This window comes from Panthera uncia, chromosome A2 (assembly GCF_023721935.1).
Source record: "Panthera uncia isolate 11264 chromosome A2, Puncia_PCG_1.0, whole genome shotgun sequence".
In the NCBI taxonomy this organism is placed as follows: Eukaryota; Metazoa; Chordata; class Mammalia; order Carnivora; family Felidae; genus Panthera; species Panthera uncia.
In genome coordinates this window covers 23,703,839-23,726,390 of record NC_064816.1, presented here as the reverse complement: position 1 = coordinate 23,726,390, position 22,552 = coordinate 23,703,839, and the positions used below count along the sequence as shown (strand labels likewise).

Below are 22,552 nucleotides of genomic sequence, written 5' to 3'. Positions count from 1 at the left end.
TTGAGAGAGAGAGCATGAACAGGCTAGGGGCAGTGAGAGAGGGAGACAGAGAATTTGAAGCAGGCTCCAGGCTCCAAGCTGTCAGCACAGAGCCTGACACAGGGGTCAAACTCACTGCTTTCAGCAAAGAGCCTGCTTCATATCCTCTGTCCCCTCTCTCCGCCCCTCCCCCACAGGTTCTCTCTCTCAAAATATAAACTTAAAAAAAATTTTTTTAATGTTTGTTTATATTTTGAGAGCAAGAGAGAGACAGAGCATGAGCGGGAGAGGGGCAGAGAGAGCTGGAGACTGAATCTGAAGCAGGCTCCAGGCTCTGAGCTGCCAGCACAGACCTGTGTTCATGACCTGAGCCAAAGTCAGATGCCCAACTTAATGAGCCACCCAGGTGCCCCTCAAAATAAACTTAAAAAAAAAAAAAAAAAAAAGAAGTAATTTACCTGATAGAGTTCAAAGTAATGATAAAGATGCTCACAGAACTCAAAAGAATGGATAAGCAAGGAAAACTTCAAAAAGAAAATAAATGTAAGTATCAAAGTACCAAACAGAAGTCACAGAGCTGAGGAATAACTGTACTGAAACATACACGAGAAGGGTACAGCAGACAAGATGAAGCAGAAAAAAAGATCAGTGAACCCAAAAACAAATAAAAGTGAAGATAGCTCAAGGAACTTATGGGACAACATCAAACAGACTAATATTCACATTATATGATGGAATCCTGGAAGAAGAGAAAGGGGCAGAAAACTTCTAGGAGAAAAAAACATCTCCTAACCTGGAGAAGAAATAGATATACAGATACAGGAAGCCCAGAGAATTCAAAATTAGATAAAAACAAAGAAACCATCACAAAGATACATTATAATTGAAATGTTAAAACTTTAAGACAAGGAGCAAATCTTAAAAATGGTGAGAAAACAACTTGTTACATACAAGGAACCCTCCTAAAGACTACATGAAATTTTTCAGCAGAAATTCTGTAGGCCAGAAGGCAGGGACTCAATATATTCAAAGTGCCAAAAGAAAAAACTTCCAACCAGGAATAATGTACGTGGCAAAGTTATCATTCAGAATTAAAGAATTTACTTTCTAGACAAGCAAAACATAAAAGTTCATCACCACTAAACCAGACTTAAAAGGAATGTAAAAGAAACACTAATCAACAACAAATGGAAAACTAAAAATCTCACTAGTAAACATTAATACAAAATAAAAGTAGTAGCTTAATCATTTATAAGACCAGTCTAAAGGCTGAAACCCTGAAACAATAGGAGCGCCTGGGTGGCTCAGTAGGTTAAGCATCCAACTTCGGCTGAGGTCATGATCTCACAGTTCATGAGTTCAGGCCCCACGTTGGGCTCTGTGCTGACAGCTCGGAGCCTGGAGCCTGCTTCAGATTCTGTGTCTCCTCTCTCTGCTCACTCTCTCTCTCTCTCTCTCTCTCTCTCTCAACAATGAATAAACATTAAAAAAAAAAAATTGAAAACACTGAAGTAGTAAAAATCACCATAACTGGAATAACTAGTTAGGGATACAAAAGATAAAAAGATGCAAAATGTGCCACCAGAAACAAAATATGAGGGAGGGGGGTAAAAATGTAGAGCTTTAGAATATGTTAAAACTTAAATTGTTACCAACTTAAAACACACTGTTCTAAGTTACACTGTATGTAAACCTAATGTTAACCACAAAGTAAAAACCTACAGTAGATACACAAAGGACAGAGTCACAAAAGATCAAGAAAAGAATCTAACAATACCATTAAGGTCATCAAAACAAAGGAAGAGAAGCAAAAAGGAACTAGAAAACAATGAAAAAAATGGCAATATATATACACCTGCCAATAATTCCTTTCAATGTAAATGTACTAAATTTTCCAGATCAAAAGACATGGAATGGGTGAATGGATAAAAAAAAAAAAAAAAAAAAAAAAAAAAAAAGACCTAACTAAATGCTGCCTATAAAGAGACTCCCTTCAGAAGGACACATACAGATTGAAAATAAGGGATGAGAAAAGATGTTCCATGCAAATGGACAATAAAAGAAATTGAAGGTGGGGCGCCTGGGTGGCTCAGTCAGTTAAGCGTCTGACTTCGGCTCAGGTCACGATCTTGCGGTCCGTGAGTTCGAGCCCCGCGTCAGGCTCTGGGCAGATGGCTCAGAGCCTGGAGCCTGTTTCCGATTCTGTGTCTCCCTCTCTCTCTGCCCCTCCCCCGTTCATGCTCTGTCTCTCTCTGTCTCAAAAATAAATAAACGTTAAAAAAAAAAAAATTAAAAAAAAAAAAAAAAAAGAAATTGAAGGTAGCCACACTTATATCAAACAAAATGGACTTTAAAACAAAGACTACAATAAAGAGACAAAGAAGGGCATTACATACTGATAGAGGTCAATCCACAAGAGAATGTAACATTTGTAAATATTTATACACTCAACACGTGAGCACCTAAATACATGTATATATATAAAGCAAGTATTAACAGGCATAAACAGCAGTACAACAACAGGAAACTTTAAAACCCCACATATATCTGAATAGATCATCCAAACAGAAAGTAAAAAAACAAAGGCCTTAAATGTTAGACTAGATGAACTTCACACATATATTCAGAACATTCGATATAAAAAGCAACAGAAAACACATTCTTCACAAGTACACATAGAACATTCTCCAGGCTAGATCATGTTAGGCCACAAGACAAGTCTTAATAAAATAAATTCATGAAATTTCAATTAATATCTACACACAGTTTTCCCAACCACAATGATATGAAACGAGAAATTAATAATTACATGAAGAAAACTGGAAAATTCATAATTCTGTGGAGATTAAATTAAGGAGTCCAATCACCAAAAGAGAAATAAAAAAATGTCGAGACAAATTAAAATGGAAATACAACATCAAAACTTATGGGATGCAGTAAAAGCAGTTCTAAGAGGGAAGTGAAGTTCATCGTGATAAATGCCTACATCAAGAAACAAGAAAAATAAGCAACATAACTTTAAATCTCAAGGAAAAAGAAGACCAACCAAATTCAGTACAAGGAAGGAAATAACAAAGATCAGAGGGGGGAAAAAAGGAAGTGGAGACTATAAAAACAATAGACAGTATCAGTGAAACTAAGAGCTGATTTTTGGAAAAGATAAACAAAACTGACAAACTTTTGCTAGAATCATCAAGAAAAATGAGGATTCAAAAATCAGAATGAAAGAGGAGACATTACAACTGACACCACAGAAATACAAAGGATCATAATACTATGAACAACTACACACCAACAAATTTGACAACCTAGAACAAATGGATAAATTCCTAGAAACATACAACCTATCGAGACTAAATGATGCAGAAATAGAAAATGTGAACAGACCTATTACTAGTAAGGAGAATCCGTAATAAAAAAACAAAACAAAACAAAAAAAAAACCTCCCTATAAACAAAAGTCCAGGACCAGATGGAATCACTAGTGAATTCTACCCTGCATTCAAAGAAGAATTAATAACCAATCCTCAAACTATTCCAAAAAACAGAAGAGGGAACACTTCCAAACTCATTTTATGGGACCAGCATCACCCCAATACCAAAATCAGAGAAGAATGCCACAAGAAAATTATAGGCCAATACCCGTGACAAATATAGATGCAAAAAACTCAACAAAATATCAGCAAACAGAATTCAACAATACATTAAAAGGATCATACACCATGATCAAGTAGGATTTATTCCAGGGATGCAAGGATGTTCCAACATCTGCAAATAAATCAATGAGATACAACATATTTACAAAATGAAAGATAAAGATCATATGATCATCTCAATGGATGCAGAAAAAGCAAAACTCAACATCCATTTATGATAAAAACTCTTATACAGAGAGTATAAAGGGAATACACTTCAACATAATAAGGCCATATATGTCAAGTAAACAGCTAACATCACACTCAGCAGTGAAAAGATGAAAGTTTTTTCTAAGATAAAGAACAAGATAAGGATGTCTACTCTCCCCACTGTTATTCAACATAATACTGGAAATCCAAGTCATTGCAATTAGGCAAGAAAAACAAAATAAAAGGCATCCAAACTGGAAAAGAAGTAAAACTGTCACTATTTGCAGATGACATATTATACACAGAAAATCCTAAAGACTCTACCAAAATCTGTCAGAAAAATACAAATTCTGTAAGGTGCAGGACATAAAATTAATATACAAAAATGTGTTGCATTTATATACACTAATACTATTAGAGAAATTAAGAAACCAATCCCATCTGCAATTGCATCAAAAATAAATACCTAGGAATAAATTCAACCAAGGAGGTGAAAGACCTGCACACTGAAAACTATAAGATGTTACTAAAAGAAACTGAAGAAGAACACACAAATGGAAAAGATATTCCATACTCACTGGAAGAATTAATAACATTCTTAAAATGTCTGTACTGTCCAAAGCAATCTGCAAATTCAGTGCAATCCCTATCAAAATTCCAATGGCATGTTTCACAGAAATAAACAATGCCAAAATTTCTATGGAACTACAAAAGCACCCCAAATAGCCAAAGTAAGCTTGAAAAAGAATACGGTGGAGGCATCACACCACCTGATTTCAAATTATATTACAAAGCTATAGTCATCAAAAGAGTAAGGTACTGACATAAAAACAGATACAGATCAAAAGAACTGGGCGCCCAGAAATAAACCCATGCTTATACAGTCATTTAATTGACAACAAAGGAGCCAAAAAATACATAATAGGGAAAGGACAGTCTCTTCAATGAATAGTGCTGGGAAAACTGGACAGTCAATTGCAAAATAATGAAACCAGACCACTATCTTACACTATACACAAAAATTAACTCAAAATGGATTAAAAACTTGAATGTATGACCTAAAACTATAAAACTCCTAAAAATAAAAACACAGGCAATAAACTCCTTGACACTGGTCTTGGCGATGATTTTTTGACTCTGAGTCCAAAAGCAAAGGCAACAAAAGTAAAAGTAAACAAGACTACATCAAACTAAAAACATTCTTCATAGCAAAGGGCAAAAGAAACCATCAAAACACTGAAAAGGCAACCTACTGAAGGAAGAAAATATTTGCAAACAATGAATCTGATAAGAGGTTAATATCCAAAATACAAAGAACTCATACAATGCAATAGCAAAAGCAAAACCATAATCTGATTTAAAATGGACAGGGGCACCTGGGAGGCTCAGTCGGTTAGGCGTCTGACTTCAGCTCAGGTCATGATCTCACAGTTTGTGAGTTCGAGCTCCGCGTCAGGCTCTGTGCTGACAGCTCAGAGCCTGGAGCCTGCTTCAGATTCTGTGTCTCCCTCTCTCTCCGACCCTCCCCCACCCACACTCTGTCTCTGTCTGTCTCTCTCTCAAGAATAAACATTAACATTTTTTTTTAATGAAACAATAACAAATAAATAAATAAATAATGGGCAGAAGATCTGAATGATTTTCCAAAGACAACCTACTGATGGCCAACAGCTACATGAAAAGATACTCAACACCACTGACCATCAGGAAATAAAAACCACAATGAGACATGGCCTTTAACCAATCAGAATGGGAGTACCAAAAAGACAAGAAATGACCAGAGTTGGCAAAGATGCGGAGAAAAGGGAATTTTCATGCACTGTGAGAATTATAAATTGGTACATTTCTACTATGGAAAACAGTACAAAGGTTTCTCAAAAAATTAAAAGTAGAACTACCACATGATCCAGCAATTCCACTTCAGGGTATTTAACTGAAAGAAACAAAAACACTAACTCAAAAAGATATATATACTCCCATGTTCACTGCAGCATTATTTACAATAGTGAAGACAAGGAAGCAACATTAAGTGTCGGACAAATATAAAGAAAATGTAGTGTGTGTACACACACACACACACACACACACACACAAAGAATATTATCAGGCCATAAAAACAAATGAAATCTTGCCATTTGTGACAACATGGATGGACCCTGAGAGTATTATGCTAAGTGAAAAAAGAGAAAGACAAATAGCATAATGATCTTACTTCTATGTGGAATCTTAAAAAACCACGCATAGTCAAAAAAAAAAAAAAATATATATATATATCCAGAAGCTCATAAGTACAGATACTGTTGCCAAGAGCAGCAGTTGGGGTAAAAGGAAGGGCAAAATGGGTGAACGGTCAAAAGGTACAAACTCCAGTTATATGTCTTGGGATGTAATGTACAACACAGTGACTATAGTTAAAAATAATTCTATATTTGAAAGTTGCGAGTAAATCTTAAAAGTTCTCATCACAAGAAAAAATTCTGTAATCGATGGTGAAACTGCTAATTAGACTTACTGTGATCATTTTTCAACATATACAAATATAGAATCACTATTGTACAACTGAAAAAATGTTGTATGTCAACTATATCTCAATTTAAAAAGGTGAAAAGATAAAGGGGTTTCCTGCAAGTTCATAAAAAATTCCCAGGAAGAGGGACGCCTGGGTGGCTCACTCGCTTAAGTGTCTGACTTCGGCTCAGGTCATGATCGCACAGTTAGTGAGTTCGAGCCCCATGTCGGGTTCTGTGCTGGCAGCTCAGACCCCAGAACCTGCTTTGGATTCTGTGTCTCCCTCTCTCTCTGCCCCTCCCCCGCGCACGCTCCCATGCACACTCTCTCTCCCAAAATTAAACATTAAAAAAATTATATTAAAAAAATTTTTCCTAGAAAGATAAATAAAGAGGAAAGGATTCACAGTAAGCATGGAGATCTCTGATAATAATATCCAACATGGATATTACCTTATCAACTTTTTAAAATTTAAAATGAACACATAACAAAGATGTTCAACATCATTAGTCACTGGGGAAATGCAGATCAAAACCACAATGACATACCACTTCACTACCATGAGAATAAGTGCAGGGGAACATGCAGAAAAACTGAAACCCTCATACACTGCTGATGGAAATATAAAATGATACAGTTGTTTGGAAAATGGTTTTGTAGTTCCTCAAATGCTAAACATAAAGTTGGTTATATATGACTCAGCAATGTTACTCTTTTCTCCCAGGAAACCTGAAAATACAGGTCTACGTAAGTTCTGCATGAGTGTTCATAGCATATCTGTAATTAAAAAGTGTAATTAACCAAAAAGTCCATCAACTGATGAAGGAATAAACAAAATGTGGTATATGCACAAAATGGGATATTATTCAATGATAAAAAAGAATGAAGTACACACTATAACATGCTGAACCTTAAAACATTATGCAAAGAAATAATCCAGACACAAAACACCACATATGGTATGATTCCAATTATGTGAAATGTCTAGGACAGACAAATCTAGAGTAACAGAAAGTAGATTAGTGGTTGCCTATGACTAGAGAGGAGGGAGGAAGTGGACAAAAGCTGCTGATGAATACAGAGGTTCTTTCTGGAGTTATAAAAGTGTTCTAAAATTGTGGAGATGTTTGCACAACTCTAAATATACTCTAATTGTACTCTAGAAAAAACACATTGCATTGTATTCTTTAAAAGAGGTAATTTTATGTTATCTGAGTTATATCTCAATAAAGCTGTTACAAAGAAATGAAAAGCCAAGAGATCCCTTTATTTTCTTATTTTTACTGAAAACCTTGAATTCCTTTCATTTTTTTAAATGAATTTTAAATTGAGCTCAATTTTAAATTGAGCTTAATTCTAACTGTGATGTTAATTTTAAGTATATCTTAAACCAAATCACAACTTTTAAACAAATACCTGTTTGCACAGCAGTGTCCTTTTTGGGAGAGGTTGTAGAGTTGATACATATATTCATTTTATCACTGACATCATCCAAGCCATGTCCTAAATTTGAAATGTTGTTAGTAGATTCATTATATTCCACTTGTATTAACTGACAAGAGAAATATGTTATCCAACATAATGACACTTCAGAAATATTAACAGAAATTATGTATAGCAGCAACTAAATACAAAGAAGACGTTTGGTGTAATCAGGAAGTGTGAACACTGCAATACAAATTTAAAAGGGCTATCCTAAAGTTTCTTACAAAAACTTACCTGCATTTTTATCTGTTATTGAATTTTAGGGAGATCACTTAATATTTTTCTCCAAAAACTGGGTAAAAAAGCAAACATTTTCCCTACTGCGAGCAAAACATAAAGAGAATTTAAGATTACTAGAAAATGTAACATTTAGTATACTCTTAAGGCGATTTCTCAAATAAAAAAAGCATTATAGAGTTCCAATAGCTCAAAGTCTGAAATTCCTTAAAAAACATTTAGTTAATAGGTGTGTTAGGCACTAAAAATAAGAAATTACTTAAAAGCATCTTCAAAAGATACTGTAAGTAAAATTCTTTTTAATTATTTTATTATTTTTAAGTTTATTTATTTAGAGAGAGCATGGTGCATGAGCAGGGGAGAGGCAGAGAGAGAGAGAGAGAGAGAGAGAGAGAGAGAGAAAGAAAAAGAATACCAAGCCCAGCGCAGGGTTCAATTCCATGAAATGTGAGTCATGGGGTAAAGCGAGATCAAGAGTTGGATGGACTCTCAACCGACTGAGACACCCAGGCACCCCATAAGTAAAATACTAGTGAAGCGCTTACCGCCAAGATTTTTAATCAATCCAGAAGTGTCATGTCCCTTTTGAGCCAATTCTCGGATTCTCTGTTCCTGTTTCAGTCTCTGTGCTAGCTCTTGTGCTCTTTGCATTGTCTGGAATAGCTCATTTGTCTTGAGAGCCATGATTTCCTATTGAGGTGCACAAAGGTATTAAATACAATTATCAAACACGTACAGACTTGACAATTCTGAGTAGATAAGCTACTATGTGTCAGACACTATTCAAGATATTGGGAGAACAGTCTGGGCAAAGTTCCTTCCCTTTTGAAGCTCACATTTTAGTATCTTTTCTCTGTATTTAATATCTTTTTATCTGTATTAGATCACAAATTTAAGAACACTTTTACCCACTCAAATTTATAATAAAGTTTTGAAAGCTTCTAAAACCAATGGTCAATTCCATCAGAATTCCATTAAGAGTAAAAATAGATTAAGATGTAGAACACAAGGTTTATATGGGGCGCCTGGGGGGCTTAGTCGGTTAAGCGACTCTGGCTCAGGTCATGATCTCACAGTTTGTGAGTTTGAGCCCCACATCAGGCAGGCTCTGTGCTGTCAGCTCGGACCCTAGAGCCTGCTTTGGATTCTGTCTCCCTCTCTCTCTCTCTGCCCTCCTCTGCTTGTGCTGTCCCTCTCTCTCTCTCTCTCTCTCTCTCAATACTAAATAAACATTAAAAAACTTTTTTAAAATAAAAACAAAAAAAACCTATAAGGTTTATGGCCATTTCTTGCAATTCAAGCACGTGATACTTAGATTTTTTTCATGTATACAGTTATTTCATAGGAGTAGTTAGCTCAGCCTATTCAACATAATCAAATTAGAACCCCGACCATATGCTGTTTCATCAGCTAAGTGTGGAGTGAAGGCTGCAAATGGGAAAAATCAAGAAAATGCAGGCTCTTAGACCCATCTCCCAGCTCCAGAGAAAAGGCTCTAAGGCTCTTCTCTAAACCTCCCAAATCCTTGGCAATCAAATGTCACTGTATGACATGGTACTTGACACAACCATACCTATGCTGTCTGTGCCACTTAACAGAGATGTTTTCCTAGCTAACCAGAGAGCTACTCTTTTTGAAAAGACTCTTACTGGGGCACCTGGGTGGCTCAGTTAGTTAAGCATCGGACTCCTGATTTTGGTTCAGGTCATGATCTTACCATTGTGAGATCAAGCCCTACATCAGGCTCTGTGCTACTTATGGAGCCTGCTTGGGCTGCTCTCTCCCCTTCTTTCTGCCCCTCCCCCACTCAAACATGCTTTCTTTCTCAAAATAAATAAGCTTAAAAAAATCCATTTTTTACTCTAAAATATTATTTATAATGTAAATATTACCATGTTCATGGACTGGAAGAATTAACACTGCTAAAAGTCCATTCTATCCAAAGCAATCTACAGATTCAATGCAGTCCCTATCAAAACACCAATAGTATTTTTCCCAGAACTAGAACAAATAATCCTAAAACTTGTATGGAACCACAAAGGATCCCAAATAGCCAATGTAATTTGAGAAAGAAGAACAAAACTAAAGGCATCACAATCTCAGATTTGAAGTATATATACTACAAAGCTTTAGTAATCAAAATAGGATAGTAATGGCACAAAACAGACAGAGATCAAAGAGGATAGAGCACCCAGGAATAAAACCATGCTTAATATGGTCAACTAATCTACAACAGAGGCAAGAATATGCAATGGGAAAAAGAAGTCACTTAAACAAATAGTGCTGGGAAAACTGGACAGTTACAAGCACAAGAATGAAACTGGACCACTTCCTTCACCATACACAAAAATAAACTCAAAATGGATTACAGATCTAAATTGTGAGACCTAAAACCATAAAACTCCTTAAAGAAACATAGGTAGTAACCTTTTGGACACTGACCTTAGCAACAATTTTCTAGATATGTCTCCTCAAGCTACAGAAACAAAAGTAAAAATAAACTGTTGGGATTACATCAAAATAAAATAGTTCTGACCATCCACAAAAGGCAACTTACTGAATGCGAAGGTTATCTATAAACAATGTATGTGAAAAAGAGTTAATATCCAAAATATATAAAGAAGTTATACAACAACAACCTAAACCTCAAATAACTTGATTTTTTAAAAAAAGGGCAGAAGATTCAAATAGAGGTTTTTCCAAAGACACAGATGACCAACAAACACAGGAAAAGATGCTCAACGACAGGGAAATGCAAATCAAAACCATAATTATACCATCTCACATTGGTCAGACTGGTTAATATCAAAAAGACAAGAAATAACAAGTGTTGGTGAGGATGTAGAGAAAAGGGAACTTTCATACACTGTTGGTGAGAATGGAAATCGGTACAGCCACTGCGGAACAGTATGAACTTTCCTCAAAAAACTAAAAATAGCACTACCATACAATCCAATAATTCCACTACTGAGTATCTGCCTGAGGAAACAAGAGAGATATGCACTCCTATGTTTATTGCAGCATTATTTACAACAGCTAAAATATGGAAGCAACCGAAGTATCCATAGGTAGATGAATGGATAAAGAAGATGTGGTGTATACATATTCTATATTTTATTCGACCATAAGAAAGAATGAGATCTTGACATTTGCACTAACATGCATGGACCTAGAGGGTATCATGCTAAGCAAAATAAGTCAGATGGGAAAGACAAATACCATATGAAGTCACTTACATGTGGAATCTAAAAAATATTAAATGAAAAGCAAAACAAAAAACCCCATACAAACACAAAAACAGCCCCACAAACTGGTAGTAGGATGGAGTCAGTAAACGGGTGAAGAGGAGTGGAAGGAACAGGCTTCCAGTTATGTAACGAATAAGTCATGGGGATGAAAGCTACAACATAGGGAATATAGTCAATGGTACCCTAATAGTGTGTATGATGACAGATGGTAGCTACACTTGTGAACACACATAACATACAGGACTGCTGAATCACTATTTTGTATAGTTGAAACTACCATTGTGTGTCAACTGTATTTCAATAAAAAAATTTTTTTAATATATAAATACTTACTTCCTTTTGTTTTTGCTTAAGTATGTCTTCTTCATACTGCTTCTGCATTTCTTCTCGCTCCCGTGCTAAGCGACACTCCTCTTCTTGTTCTTCCTTCTTTCTTTGCTGTTCTTCCAGCTGTTTCTTCCTGCGTTTCTCCTCTACCTGAGCAGTGATAGCTTTCTGGTCATAAATCATAAATGACACAAATTACTGTTACAAATTAAAAAAATCCATTTTTAGCATTTGTTTATATTCCTAAAATAAGCTTATCAGTATCAGATGATACACAATACAGCATTACATATATAAGTAAAGTTAAATTGTCAAATTCCCAATCTATTTCTCCCATCTCATCTGTCAAGTTCTACATATGCTTTTTCTTTAACCCCAGGAGGGCTGTTAGAAGAACTAATCCAGAAACAGCTGAGTGCTTAGTGCTTAGCATAATGCCTGGTAAGCAACAGATACTCTATAAATGTCTGTTCACTAAACTAAGAGTAACATTATTAAAAAAAGTTTGTAATACTTATTTTTGAGAGAGAGAGAAAGAGCACAAGTGGGGGAGGGGCAGACAGCGAGGGAGACACAGAATCTGAAGCAGGCTCCAGGCTCTGAGCTGTCAGCACAGAGCCCGACGCAGGACTCAAACTCACAAACCCTGACATCATAACCTGAGCCAAAGTCAGACGTTCAATCGACTGAGCCATCCACACGCCCCAAGAGTAACATTTTTAATTAAACTGAATTCTTCATGTATCAGTGATTTTAAAGAATTATTCAGAATTTTAAGTCCCTTTAGTGTTAGACTAAAATTAGAAGAGAAATTAAATCTGTCTCCTTTCTTACGTTGTCTGCTAGATTTCTCAATCAGAATTCTACTTCAATGCCCTATATAATTCCCTTACAAAGAACTAATTCTTATCCTGAACAGAATTCAGGAGAACTAAACCAATGAAAAAAAATAACCAATACTAACTTAAGACTTAGTGCCATTTCATATGTGCAACTTACATATTAAAGACCTCTTCTGGCAGGCAGGTGGCTGGCTGTACTACATGATACTGTCTAGTTCTTAGCATGAATGTAATTTTAATATAATGCCAGTTGAAGTAAGAATTAGATTTATCACAGGATTGGACAGGGCCTGTGCTACACATTTACACTGAAATTTTAACTGCCATTTATTTAGGCATCCACTGGCTATGACTATTATTTATTAAGGCAAAGAACAATATTTTACAGTGCAATACCTGATGTTCTAACTGTTTTTGTCGTCGCCTGTCACGTTCTTCAATCTGAGCTGGGTCCAAGAGAGCAGTCATAGAACGGAGAAAACTGTCAAGACAGACACTTTAGCTATTCAAAACCCCCAAAAGGTGGGTTTAACAAGGTGCTAAATCACTTTTGTTTCAGATATATCCACTATTCATTTATACTTTAAACAAAAATACCAAACCTAAAATCAATTAAGACATATTATAAATATAACAACAGCTCTTTTAATAAAGCACAGACTTTCTTAAACATCAATACTGAAGAATAAACTTACTTCGTTTTCTGACTGTTTGCCATAGTTGTATCTCTAAGGGGTTTTGCTATATGTTCCTCCTCTGAAGGTTCAACGTGGCTTCCACTCATAGGTGTATAAACACTGTTGATATCAGCCAGTTCCTGAGTCTCCGGAGAGACACAGAAGTACTCTGGTTGGTTGTATGTTGACCGAGAGGAGAGTTGAGACTGAGAAGCAGGATAGTTCTTTAATGAACAAAAATGCATTGTCCATCTGTCATGTTCCTCACCCTAATCATGATAAGTAAGAATTACTAAGAATTTTTCCAATTGTTCACATGTATAAAGTCCTATACAACAAACACAATTAAAAAAAAAAAAATTTTTAATGTTTATTTGTTTATTCTGTAGGGGAGGGGGGGTGCAGAGAGAGGGAGAGAGAGAATCCCAAGCTGGTTCCACACTGTCAGTGCACAGCACGATGCAGGGCTCAAACCCACAAACCATGAGATCATGGTTTGACCTGAGCCGAAATCAAGAGTCGGATCGTTAACCGACTGAGCCACCTAGGCGCCCCTCAAACACGATTTTTAAAAGTTACCACAGAACAGAATAAGAATAAAATTAATGAAACTACATTCTTTATTGATTCCATATACATTTCGGTAACTAGCTTCAAGAACATGAGAAATTCAAAGAATTAGGAAATTCCTAAGAAGTTAGTTTTAAGAAGCTATGCAAAATCACACTTACTAAATGTGTTCAATAAAAGTTTCAGAAGAACAACTGTGTAAGAATTTGTATAGTGTAGTCTTGTCAAATAGTTTCAGGATATATTTAGGTTTATGATTAAAGACTTTGAAATTATTTTTTTCACCTTTATATCCACATATATTTGCCACCTTACCTTTGAAGATGTAATTTTTTCCTCTGTTTTTCTTTGCCGATCATCCTCTGTTTGTTTGTTCAAATCTTCGATCCATTTTCTCTGCTGTTCTTGTTTCACAGCATTGAAAGAGTGCTCCAGTGGTACTGCTTCCTAAACAAGAGTCATCGATACTAGCTGAAGTTCGCTTCTCTTTTTGTAACCACTTTATATTTATAAATCTTGCCAAGAATTTATATAGATTTAAGCAGAAAGGCACTGATCTCTAAGAGGAGCAATAATTTTAAAGAAAAAAATTTGAGTTATACAATTAAATAGATCTATTCCAATTTCTAGAATCATACTTGTAACATACAGAAGTAGAGAACACAGTAAGGTAACTAAATGTAAAAAAAGTAATTTTATAATAAAAAATTCTTTTTCTAAAATAATTATAAGATTTTTAAAAGTTTTTCCTAATAGTCTCATTTAGACTTTGAAAGGAGTTACTGATCATTTAAGTTAGATGTAAAATACTGTTTTACATCTGGATTCAGAACACAGGAAATACTGCCTCTGGACCAAGAGCCAGGAAGATATGAGTACCAGAGGCTTTCTCTATTGAATCACAATGTCTCTCTAGAGATCCCTCTTTTCCATTTATACTGCTACAGCCTTATCACAGTAGATGACGTTTCAATAAGATAAACATATTGTGTCTAGGTTAAGTCCTTGAATTCTAAGAAAAAAACAAAAATTAAAATAGTAGCATAAAAATTTGTTGTTGCTTCTTAATCTATGAAAATTTAGGATACTCTAACAAAAAGAAAATAATATATACTACTCAAACTGTCCTGAAATGCACCAGCTAAGTAACAAACGTACTGTTACACGAAATAACTGCAGGACATAATTAAAAAAAACAGCTTCATAGACCAGTACAGTCACAATATATCTCATAATGCTACTTTCTACCTTTGTTTTTAACAGAAACAATGGCAATTGACAAACTGCTCTAGTTAAAGGAAGGAAATATTTATACAACAAGAAAAAATTTTAGTATCTCATGTATTCTTACATGTTTTAAAGAGATAAAAACCGTCACATTTCCTTAAGCCTAAAAGAGTCACTTCAAAAGAAGCATTATCTTCAAGTAATTCAACAATTCTATTTCTAGAAATATGATTTTGAAGATCAAAATGGAAAAGAAGCAAATGTCCCTTTTTACCTCCTTACAAGACTTTCTCAACATGGCACTCAATCATTTTAGACTCTGTCATCTGTTTAAGTCTGATTTAACTAGACGTGGTTTCAAATTTCAGTCGAGTTACAAATTATTCACTTTAGGTACAAGTCAAAATTACCCTTGAAAATTCCTAAAACCACTCACAAAATGTTTTGTATACGTGTCTTTACAACCCTATGGAAAACTTAATGAGTTCATTTCTCTTAAATATAGAGAACAAAGAGAGGGTTGCTGGATGGGCTGGGGGAGGAGGGATGGGCTAAATGGGTAAGGGGCATTAAGGAATCTACTCCTGAAATCACTGTTGTACTATATGCTAATTTGGATGTAAATTAAAAAATAATTTTTAAAAAATCAGTTTTTAATTCAGTCTTCCACTTCCTACTCAAGGATGTCTTATAACTTCCTTACCACTTGAATAATTCGTTTTACTTCTCTAACTTACTAGGAAACACTTAAAATTATTATTTTCTCTTGGGGCACCTGGGTGGCTCAGTCGGTTGAGCATCCAACTCTTAATTTCAGCTCAGGTCATGATCTCATGGTTCACGGGTTTGAGTCCCATGTCAGGCTCTATGCTAATGGCACAGAACCTGCTTGGGATTCTCTCTCTGCCCCTCCCCTGCTCACACTCTCTCTCAAAATAAACTTAAAGAAATTTTAAAAATTACTAAATTTTCGGGGTTTTAAAAGATATAGTCTAGATACAGCCCTTTATCAGGTAATTTGCAAATATTTTCTCCATGTATTTTATAATCTAACAGTAATATTCGCAGAGTACTTTTTAAAGTTTGAGAGAGAGAGAGAGAGAAAGCGCAAACCCACAAACCCTGAGATCGTGACCTGAGCCAAAGTCAGACACTTAACCAACTAAGCCACCCAGGTGCCCCCAAAGAGAACTTTTTAAATTTATTTTCAAGTTAGTTAACATATAGTCTTGGCTTCAGTAGAGCCCAGTGATTCATCTCTTACATATGACACCCAGTGCTCATCCCAAAAGTACCGTCCTTAATGCCCATCACCCATTTAACCCACTGCCACCCTCCCGCCCCGCCCCAGCAACCCTCAGTTTTGTTCTCTGTATTTAAGAGTCTCTTATGGTTTGCCTCCCTCTGTTTTTATCTTATTTTTCCTTCCCTTCCCCTATGCTCATCTGTCGAGTTTCTCAAATTGCACATGAGTGAAATCATAGGATATCTTTCTCTGATTGACTTATTTCGCTTATCATAATACCCTCCAGTTCTACCCACATTGTTGCAAACAGCAAGGTTCCATTACTTTTCATCACCAAGTAGCATTCCATTGTGTGTGTATGTATAAATATATACCACACCTTCTTTATCCATTCATCAGTTGGTGGACATTTGGGCCACCAGTGTTGTGTCCTTGATGTCAGCATATTTTTATATCTTAACCCTTTGATTAAATCTACCTGTCATTCCTCAAAATACAAGGGAGTATCATTGACTTCTGAATGTTAAACCCAGCCTGTGTTCCTTGAATAAACCCAACTCATCATGATGTGCCATTTAAAATTCTTCTCTTTCTTGTACTGTCAAGTTTTCATATCAAAATATTTGTCTTATCAGCTTTGAGTATCAGGTTTTGTTTATTCCACTCTCATAAACCTTGAAAAGCTTTCTCTTCTACTTTAATTATGTGGAAGAATTCACCAATAAAAATGTCTGGGCCTTGGGTTTATTTTGTGAGATTTTTAATGATGGATTCCAGCTCTTTAATAAATAGGTTCACCAAGATTTTCCATTTCATGTGTCAATTTTAGTAATTTGTTTTTTCTAATATTTTGTCCATTTTCATAAATTCTCTAACGTACTGACAAAAGTTCATGTATTCTCTTACCTTTTTTTTAAGCTTATTTTTGAGAAAGAGTGAGCACAAGCTTAGGAGGGGTAGAGGGAGAGGGGGACAGAGGATCTGAAGCAAGCTCCATACTGGCAGCAGGGAGCCCAATGTGGGGGTCAAACTCACGATCCGTGAGACCATGACCTAAGCTGAAATCAGATGCTCAACCAACTGAGCTACCAGGTGCTCCCATTCTTACCTTTTTAATGTCCATAGACCCTTTAGTGGTATCCCCTTTTTCACTCATGCCAGTCTTCACAAGGGGTTTATCAATTTAAACACCTTTATAAAGGACTACTGTTGATCTCTTAATTCTGTATATTTATTTCTAATTTTACTAATATCCACTCTGATCTTATTTCCCTCCTTCTACTTGTTTTGGGTATAATTTTTGCTGTTCTTTCTCTAACTTCTTGAATGAATTACTTAGATCATTAATGTTTTGTCTTCCAGTCTTCCTTTTTCGAGAAATGCATTTAAGTCTATAAACTTACCTCTAAGCACAGAAAACCCATGTTTTTATAAGCAATATTTTCATTTTCAGAGTTCATATACTTTGTTTTTCATTCATACAGAACTATATTGCTTAAATATTAAACATTTGGAAATTTTCTTTTTACTATTTGTTACTGATAGCTAGCTTAATTCCACTGTGATCAGGTAACATATTCTGTGTAATCTGAACCTATGAAATTTGTTAAAATTTTATGGCCTTTCAAATTATTAATCCTCGCTTTTTGTCCATAGATGTTTTAGGTTTTATTTCTATATAAATGAAAAATCATTACAATTTTATTTTTTCTTTTCCAGTTCTTATGACTTAATTTTGTCCCCTTGTCTTGCTATACTGGCTAGGACCAATCAATAACAAATAATAATTTGAACATCTTATCTCTTTATGGAATACTTCTAAAATTTCTCACTTAGGATGTTAGCTTTAGGGTTTTGTTTTTTAACTCCAGTATAGTTAACATACAATGTTCTACTAGTTTCAGATGTACAATATAGTGATTCAACAATTCTACACATTACTCAGTGCTCATCAAGTATACTCTTAATCCCCTCCACCTATTTCACCTATCCCCCCTCTGGTAACCACTAGTTTGTTCTCTATAATTAAGAGTCTATTTTTCAGTTTGTCTTTTTTTTCTTTGTTGGTTTCTTATATTCACATTTGGGTAAAATCATATGGTATTTGTCATTCTCTGATTTATTTCACTTAGCGTTATACTCTCTAGCTCCATCCATGTTGTTGCAAATGGCAAGATTACATTCTTTTTTATGGCTGAGTAACATTCCACTGTACATATATAACACATCTTCTTTATCCATTCATCTATCAGTGGATACTTGGGCCTGCTTCCATAATTCAGCTATTGTAATAATGCTGCAATGGAACACTGGAATGCATATATCCTTTCAAATTAGTATTTTCATATTCTTTGGGTAAATACCCTGTAATGCGATTTCTGGATCATATAGTAGTTCTACCTTTAATTTTTGGAGCATACTGTTTTCCACAGTGGCGGCACCAGTTTGCATTCCCACCAACAGTGCATGAGAGTTCCTTTTCCTCCCCATCTTCACCAATGCTCGTTTCTGTTTTTGATTTGCATTTCCCTGATGATAAGCGATGCTGAGTATCTTTTCATATGTCTTTTGGCAATCTGTATGTCTTCTTTGGAGAAATGTCTATTCATGTCTTCTGCTCATTTTTGAATTGCATTATTTGGGTTTTTTTGGTGTTGAACTTGCATAAGTGCTTTATCTATTTTGGACACTAAACCTTTATCAGTTTTGTCATTTGCAAATATCCCCTCCCACTCAGTAGGTTGTCTTTTAGTTTGGTTGATTATCTCCTTTACTATACAGAAGCTTTTTACTTTGAGGAAGTCCCAATAGTTTGTTTTTGCTTTTATTTCTCTTGCCTGAGATGAAATCTAAAAAAAAAAAAATGTTGCTATGGCCGATGTCACAGAAATTACTGCCTGCGCTCCTTTCTAGGATTTTTATGGTTTCAGGTCTCAAGTTTGGGTCCTTAATCCATTTTGAGTTTATTTTTGTGTATGGTGTAAGAAAGTGGTCCACTTTCATTCTTTTGCATGTAGCTATCCAGTTTTTCCAACATGTGGTAGTGTTTTGATTTGTTTTTTTAAATACTCAATTGGAAATTCCTTAACTGGGGTTAAATGTTATCAAGTGCTTTTTCTGCACCTATTGAAATGTTTTCTTTTGTTATTAAAATGGTATAATATACTTCTGGATTTTATTTTATTTTGGAGTCTATAAGAAAATGGATTTTTTTTTCTCCAAATTTTTATTTAGACTTTAGTTAAAATATAGCATAATATTGGTTTCAGGGGTAAAAACTAGTGATTTATCACTTACATGTAACACCCAGTACTCACCATAACAAGTGCCCTCCTTAATGCCCATCACCCGTTTAGCCCATTCCCCCCTGCCCCTCCATCAACCCTCAGTTTGTTCTCTATCTTTAAAGAGTCTCTTATGGTTTGCTTTCCTCCCTCTCTCTCTTCCCTATTGTGGATTTTAAAATATTTCCTTAACTACCTAGCAAAAATCTGCCTTAGTCATGATATATTATCGCCTTTCTGTATATTACTAAATTTTAATTGGGAATATTTTCTTTAGAATTTTTGGGTATATATTCCTGAACAAAATAAACTTTATTTTCCTTTTTTGTTTTGTATTTTTCTGGCTTTAATACCAAGTTTACACTGTCTTATAGAATGAATTGGGAGCTATTCCATATTTTTACTGCCTGATCATGTGAATAGAGTTTGGTAGAAACTGTTAGTAAAACCACTTGGGTATTTTGCATCTCTTGTGGGAAAATCTTTCTAACTAGATCTACCATTGACAGTAACAGGATTATTCAAGCTTTCTGTTTCCTTTTAAGTCAGTTCCTTTAAGTTATAATTTTTATAGTAATTTCTCCATTTCACCAAGGTTTTCAGAATTGTTGGCATAAGATATTCACTACTGATTACTCTCTGTAATTATGCCACTCATAATTTTTATCTTCTTGATCATCTTTCCTAGAGATTTATTACTTCTTTCCAAACAGGCAACTTTCAGCTTTAGGTTAGGACTGGTATCCTTATTTTCATGATTTCTTCTAATTTATTCTGTTGTTCTTAGGGCGCCTAGGTGGCTCAGTTGGGTAAGTGTCCAACCTCAGTTCAGGTCATGATCTCACAGTTCGTGAGTTCGAGCCCCGCGTTGGGCTCTGTGCTGACAGCCTGGAGACTGGAGCCTGCTTCAGATTCTGTGTCTCCCTCTCCCTTTGCCCCTCCCCCACTTGTGCATATGTGCACATGCACACCCTCTCTCTCAAAAATACACATAAAAAAAAATTTATTCTGTTGTTCTTTTTCTAACTTCTTTAGACACCTAGCATTTAAAGATTTTCTTTTCTAATACACTTTCTCTTGAATTTATGATGTGTTTCTGATGTGTGCGTATACACTGTAATTCTGTTCCAAGTATTTGTGATTTCCACTATGATTTTTTTACTCAAGTTATTCAGTAGTGTGATTTTTAATTTCCAAATACGTATGTAGTACTTAAAAATCTCTTTTTGCACGGGAGCCTGGGTGGCTCAGTCGGTTGAGTGTCTGACTTTGGCTCAGGTCATGATCTTGCAGTTAGTGAGTTTGAGCCCCGGGTCAGGCTCTGCTGCTGACAGCTCGGAGCCTGGAGCCTGCTTCGAATTTTGTGTCTCCCTCTCCCTGCCCTTTCCCTACTCATGCTTGCTCTCTGTCTCTCAAAAATGAATAAATGTTTAAAAAAAAAAACAAAAAAAAAACCTTTTTTTAAATCTCTAAAACTTCTAAGTTACTTGTAGTCAGAGATCACTGCAAAATAGCTATTTAAATTTTATCTGAGCCTTTCTTCATGGCCTAACACAAATCACCTTTTGTAAATATCCATGTGTGCCTGAGAAAAATATTTCCCAACTGTTGGACAAGGCACCTGATATATGTTACTTAGGACCAACTTGCTGTTCTTACAAGCACGGGCTCGGCTCTGTGCTGATGATGCAGAGGCTGCCTGGGATTCTCTCTCTCTCTGCCCCTCCCACATGTTGTCTCTCTCTCTCAAAATAAGCAAAGAAACTTGAAAGAAAGAAAGAAAGAAAGAAAAGACAGAAAACAATTCCATGTATAATAGCACCAAAAATAAAATACCTAGGAATAAGAAGGCAAAAGATGTGTACACTGAAAACTGTAAAACACTGCTGAAGGAAATTAAAGAAGGCACAAATAAATGGAAAGATACTCTGTGTTCATGAATCAGAAAACTTAATATTGTCAAAATTACCTAAAGTGATCTACAGATTCAACACAACCTCTATGAAAAACTTGATGCATTTTGCAGAAATAGAAAAATCTACCCTAAGATTCCTATGGTATCTCAAGAAAGCCTGAAGAGCTACAACAATCTTAAAAACGAACAAAACTGGAGAATTCATACTTCATGCTTTCAAAACCTACTACAAAGATTGGACAATTAAAAGAGTGAGACAGTGACGTAAAGAGACATACAGAACAATGGAATGGAGTGCCCAGAATTAAACTCTCACATATACAGTCACATGATTTTTGACCATCATTGAGTCATCATGATTGACCATCAAGGACAATCTTTTCAAATAAATGGTGCTGAGAAAACTGGATACCAATGCACAATATGTGAAAGAATAAAATTGGACCCTTATCTTACACTACATACAAAAATTAACTCCAAGTAAATCAAAGACCTAAACATAAGAACTGAAACTACAAAAATCTTAGAAGAAAACATAGGGGAAAACTTCCGTATCAGATTTGGCAATGGTTTCTTGGATAGGGGACAAAAAGCACAGGCAACAAAGGAAAAAAAACAGATAAAATGGAGTTAATCAAAATTAAAAACTTTTGTGCATCAAAAGGCTCTATCAAGAAAGTGAAAAGGCAACATAAAGAATGGTACAAAATATCTGCAAATTATACATCGGATCAGGTATTAATACCCAGAATAAAGAATGCCTACAACTCAACGACAACAAAAACCCAATTCAAAAATGGGCACAAAACTTGACATCCCTCCAAAGAAGATACACAGATGGCCAATAAGCATATGAAAAAAATGTTCAACATCACTAATCATTAAGGAAATGTAAACCAAAATTACAATGAGCTACCACTTCACACCTATTAGGTCAGTTATTACAAAAATGTCGGTGAGGATGTGGAGAAATTAGAATCCTTGTGCACTGCTGATGGAAATGTGCAATGGTAGAACAACTATGGCAAACAATATAGTTAAACATAAAGTTACCAAGTTAAAATTGGTAAAACCTAACAAAAAATTAAATATAAAATTATCATACAATGCAGCAATTCCACATATGGGTATCTACCCAAAAGAACTGAGAGTAGAGCCTCAAA

At 35.3% G+C, this 22,552-nt stretch overlaps 1 protein-coding gene across 6 annotated transcripts in view; it reads right to left on the bottom strand.

Moving 5' to 3' along the window:
• Positions 1-22,552, bottom strand: part of CCDC66 (coiled-coil domain containing 66) — a 49,754-nt gene that overhangs the window by 7,414 nt on the left and 19,788 nt on the right. For 4 of the 6 annotated variants that reach the window (XM_049640736.1, XM_049640739.1, XM_049640738.1 and 1 more), the window contains 6 exons: positions 14,033-14,164; positions 13,166-13,416; positions 12,867-12,951; positions 11,635-11,796; positions 8,599-8,743; positions 7,748-7,834 (listed from right to left, as the gene is read on the bottom strand). In XM_049640736.1, the coding sequence (XP_049496693.1) occupies positions 7,748-7,834; positions 8,599-8,743; positions 11,635-11,796; positions 12,867-12,951; positions 13,166-13,416; positions 14,033-14,164 (862 nt within the window). Of the gene's footprint in view, positions 1-7,747; positions 7,884-8,551; positions 8,744-11,634; positions 11,797-12,866; positions 12,952-13,165; positions 13,417-14,032; positions 14,165-22,552 lie in introns of all 6 variants that reach the window. The other 2 variants (XM_049640737.1, XM_049640742.1) reach the window with 2 other exon arrangements.